The following is a 4,455-nucleotide window of genomic DNA, read 5'->3' as shown; positions in this document are numbered from 1 at the left end:
CAGGTTACGACAAGTGACGTGCGCGCCACTTATCACAACTAGAGGAGTTTGATCTTTGCAAGGAGTATTCCTCAACCAGGGATTTCTGGAGAAAGCTATTTTCTCCATGTGGCGCTCACGCCCCATGGGCTGGGCTTGAGTTGGGCTTCTATAACGAAATTAGGTTTTTTAGGCAAATATAACGAAACTAGTGGTTGCGGTAATGTGCTATGGGTTGGGCTTCTATAACGAAATGGGCTACTCGGGCTTGGGCTATGGGCCGAACCGAGAAGCAGCAGTTGCATAGTCGCTTCCCACTACAGGCGACAGCACGGGGAGCGCACCAGTTCAGCGGCGGCGGCGGAAAAGGAGAGGAAAGGCGGCCGCTTTTCCCCGCACCCACCACGGCGGCGGCACCGCGGCAGGAAAGGTATGATTCCCTGCCCGATTGCGAAAATCATCCGCTGATTGTCGCATTAGTTGTTATATCTTTTGCGGGGATCGTCGCAGTAGTTGCCTTATGTGGCCGTGTTCTCTAGATTTCTTGCCATTTTCTTCATCTGTTTCCTTGTAAGTTCGTGTCCTTGGTGGTGCGTAGCTCTTCTCGCTGAGACTCTTTCGGTCTCGTTCCCATATTTTGCCCCTGATTCGAGCATAGGCTGATGGAGTCCTTCCGAGTTCGTCTAGTCCTGGAGCTGATTAATCTCGGCGGTTGATGGTTAGGTCTTGGTTAGTATATTAGAGTAGTTCTGATTTTTCTTGTTTTACCATGTTTGACTGATTAGAAAGGATTAATTTATCTCCGCACTCCTTTGGATCTCAATCCATGTCCCTTTCTTGGTTAGCATGTAGTCAGGTGTAGAGCATTTGGACTATACTGATGCTTGTGTCCTTATCCTCGTCTATTTGTTTTTTGTCTTTATAAGAAATAGTTAACCGGGCATTATGAACTGATTGGTTCCAGATATTTGTAAGCCTTGCTGGTTGGTTGATTGATAAAGCTAGGGATTTGCTTACAAATCATTCTGTTGTTAGACGTTCGGGATAGCGTGTTCCAATCTGTTGTTAGAGTGAGCTTTGTTCTAATTACAGCTGCATTCAGTTGCTGCAATTTCCTTATTTATATTTTTTTCATTTCTGCAGTGACTTGCCTTCAAATCCCAGCCTAGCAAACATGGCAGAGAGCTCGGATGTGCCACTCAGTGGCACCAATGGAAGTGCTGTTGTTCAGGCTGAGAGCTTGGGTGTGCCACTCAGTGACACCAACGGAAGTGCCAGTGTTCATGGTGAAGAGAGCTTGGATGTGCCAGTAAGTGACACGAATGGAAGTGCCACTGTTCAGGATGAATGTTCTTCGGAAGGAAATGAGTTAATCATCGTGGATGAGATGGACTCCTTGTGGGATGATGTAAATACCATGGTTGACATCTCAACATTCGTGACATACTCTGTCATCAAAGGGTTTGTAAAAGATGCAGAACAAGAAATAGGTCAGCAGCTTGCCTCCAAGGATGAAGAGATAACGTTGCTGAACCAAAAGCTGCTGCAGCTTGGAAATGGCAGCTTAAGTTTGCCTGAGGGTCGGGATAGAAAATATGATGAAATTTATAGTATTCGTCAACAGCTTGATGCGATTTCCAAGTCACTCTTGAATTCTGAGTGGGGGCTTCTGGGATCCCAGTATAACTCTGATGGTGCAGAAGATGTGAGTAAACAAAGAGGCAAGGAACAATCCTGTAGAAATGGTACAACAAAGGAAGACAGTCCTGGAGTCCCTCCTGAAGAGGTTTTTGGTGATCTGTCATACCTGAAGCACATGGATCAGGATGCTTTGATAGCCCATTTTAATAAAGAGATGAATCATATGAAAAGGCAGCATGATAAGGTCGTGCAAGAGAAGACAGAAGAGATATTCGCACTAAAGCGAAAACTGCTAAAAAAGGAAGGATCCAACCCATGGCATTTACGGAATAACAAAGAATTCGAGCAAATTAGAAAGAAAATCGGGGAAGTTATGGCAAGATTAGATGGCCTTCTCTTGGAGAATAATAAGAGAACCACTTCTGGCATCAAGGCAGAAACATTTGCTGGCCAACACGACAAGAGCAATGCCTTAGATTCTGAAATCCAGCCAATACATTGTGCTGCTACTAATAATCAAGTAGAAGCATGTGCTTTTCCCATCCAGGCATCACACACTACACCCATAGAGCCAGATCATGCAGAGAAAATTGGAATGTTAGAATCTGATATTGAAGACGCCAGGATGGCAACCATCATTAGAGAAGAGATGGAGATGATTGTACTAAGAGAGTTCGTTAACGAAATAGAAATACGGTTGCATGGTAATGAGATGGAGTATAACATGAAGCAAGACATTTGTTCAGTCATTCAGAATGAAGCTGTAGCAGAAGCGCTGTTAAACCTCAACTCTGCATTGTTAAAGTTCAATGAGGAAAGGAGCTGCTCTGAAGCGGTATCGACTCTACAGAAGCAAGAGATTGAGAAACTGAAGCGAGCTGTTGACTCTTTCAGTAAAGTAGTGAGGGAAAAAGAGGCGTGTCAGATCGAACTGGGAGCAATGAAGGGTCATATGGATTTATTATCCCATCGACTTGATTTACTTACAGTCAGAGTCGACAAGCAAGACTCTTGTATATCTGAAAAAAACAAGGAGTTTGATATGATTGCTGGCAGGCTGGAGCAAGCTATGGAGGATGTACGTCAAAATGAGATCATTTCCAGTGAGTTGCTCCACAGATTTAGAAATGCTGCAGACTCTCTAAAGGAGGCGGAGAAACAAAATCAATATTTACGTAACGTCATCCAAGATAAGGAGAAAATATTCACATCAACCATTTATAAAGAAAAGGAGTTCAAAGAACGCATGACAAGTCTTGTTGAATCTATGAGAGAGTTTGAGAATCTGATTACAGATCAACAAACTATCATTGCAAACAAAATTCAGCACAGTGAATCAAGGTGCTTGTATTTGCATTGCATTCAGTACTGGGGATACCTGTTTATTTTTGTGAAAACTAGATTACTTGCTGATAATTAATTTTATCTTAACTAATCTTGCCATATGATTACCTTTATAGTTCACAGTACTTATGGCTATTCTGTGTTCTATTTCTGTGAATAAGGATGGTGTCCTTTTCTTGCGCAGGTTCTGTTTACTGAAAGACCAATGTAAACACCTCACGAAAGAAGGCAATCTTTTAAAAAGAAAGGCATTGCGATACAAGGAGATATCTGAGACAAGAGGATCTAATCTTCAAAAGGCTGAGCTCGAGGTAAATATAATTTCAGATCGTAACGACTAGTATACTTTATTGCTTCTGTTCCATGTATATTGCTTTGCGTGCAAAATGCAACAAGGTTATAACCTTGATAATGCCCTAAAGTGGGAGGCGAGTGATGTATTGAGTTGTGATTTCTGAATTTTTCTGCAGGTGGATTTACTTGGCGATGAAGTTGAGGCCTTAACGGATCTTCTTGCAAAAATTTATATTGCGCTCGACCACTATTCTCCAGTTTTGCAACACTATTCTGGGGTAACTCTCGATAATTAGTCCATCTCTGTTTGCAGTTGACCAAAACAGTTTGCTAAAAGCACGAATTCATATAACATGGATGGTAATAGAAATTCCAATCAAATTTTGCTGGTTTGTTTCTTCATTAATGAATTTGCTCTTTGCGTGCAATTTGAGGGCATGTCTAGGATCAGAAAAGTCCACATTACAACCCTCAACTTACTCGGTTTAGGATTCAACCCTGAACTTCAAAACCGGTTGTCCCACACCCTGACCCCCCACTCGGTTTTAACCATGTTGGCTGGTTTTGATTGGGTTTGACCACGTTGAACCCTCCTTACATGTGGGACCCACCCAAAAATCAAAGAAAAATAAATATCTCTCTATTCTCTCTCGCCGGCGACAACAGCTACCGGCCATGTTGACGTTGCGCTCATGGGGAGGCCTCCGACCTGCAATTGAAGGGGGAGCAGCTGAGTCGGGTGGAGAGGGAGCTCTAGGCGTGGGGAATTGATCCGGGATTCACCGTAGGTTTGACACGGTCATCGGCAAACGCAGCGGCGATTTCCGCCAGAGCTGGAGGAGAGGGGTGCGGTTTGAATTAGTGGGAAGCATGAGGAGAAAATGGGTGTGGTTGCCATGCCCCTAATATGCACGCCCGCCATCCCACGACTCACTGATTCCTGTCGTCGATCCTGCCGCTCCAGGCAGGGAGGTAGCCAGGTAGAGGAGGTTGGGGCCTCGCCCGTGGCACTCCAGTCAAGGTGGCTGAGCCTTGCCTGCGCCGGTCCCCCGACTCGCCCATTCTTGCCATCGACCGCGCTGCCCCGGGTACGGAGATTGCTGGGGAAGTAGGAGGCTGGGGCATCGCCCATGGCGCTCCCTAGAGTTTTTGTGCGCGCCTCTGCCGTCGTTGCGCGGCATGTGGAGGAGCAGGTTG

At 44.9% G+C, this 4,455-nt stretch overlaps 1 protein-coding gene across 3 annotated transcripts in view; it reads left to right on the top strand.

The window, feature by feature from the left end:
* Positions 1 to 320: 320 nt before the first annotated feature.
* Positions 321 to 4,455, top strand: part of LOC119267756 (WPP domain-associated protein-like) — a 5,813-nt gene continuing 1,678 nt past the window's right edge. The window contains exons 1-4 of one of the 3 annotated variants that reach the window (XM_037549197.1): positions 321 to 409; positions 1,123 to 2,961; positions 3,149 to 3,275; positions 3,435 to 3,536. In XM_037549197.1, coding sequence (XP_037405094.1) covers positions 1,154 to 2,961; positions 3,149 to 3,275; positions 3,435 to 3,536 — 2,037 coding nt within the window. In that variant the 5' untranslated portion in view covers positions 321 to 409; positions 1,123 to 1,153. Of the gene's footprint in view, positions 410 to 484; positions 550 to 679; positions 709 to 1,122; positions 2,962 to 3,148; positions 3,276 to 3,434; positions 3,537 to 4,455 lie in introns of those variants that run through there. The other 2 variants (XM_037549195.1, XM_037549196.1) reach the window with 2 other exon arrangements.

Source organism: Triticum dicoccoides, chromosome 3A (assembly GCF_002162155.2).
Source record: "Triticum dicoccoides isolate Atlit2015 ecotype Zavitan chromosome 3A, WEW_v2.0, whole genome shotgun sequence".
In the NCBI taxonomy this organism is placed as follows: Eukaryota; Viridiplantae; Streptophyta; class Magnoliopsida; order Poales; family Poaceae; genus Triticum; species Triticum dicoccoides.
Note: the sequence above shows the minus strand (reverse complement) of the source record. Positions and strands in the feature narration are given on the sequence as shown.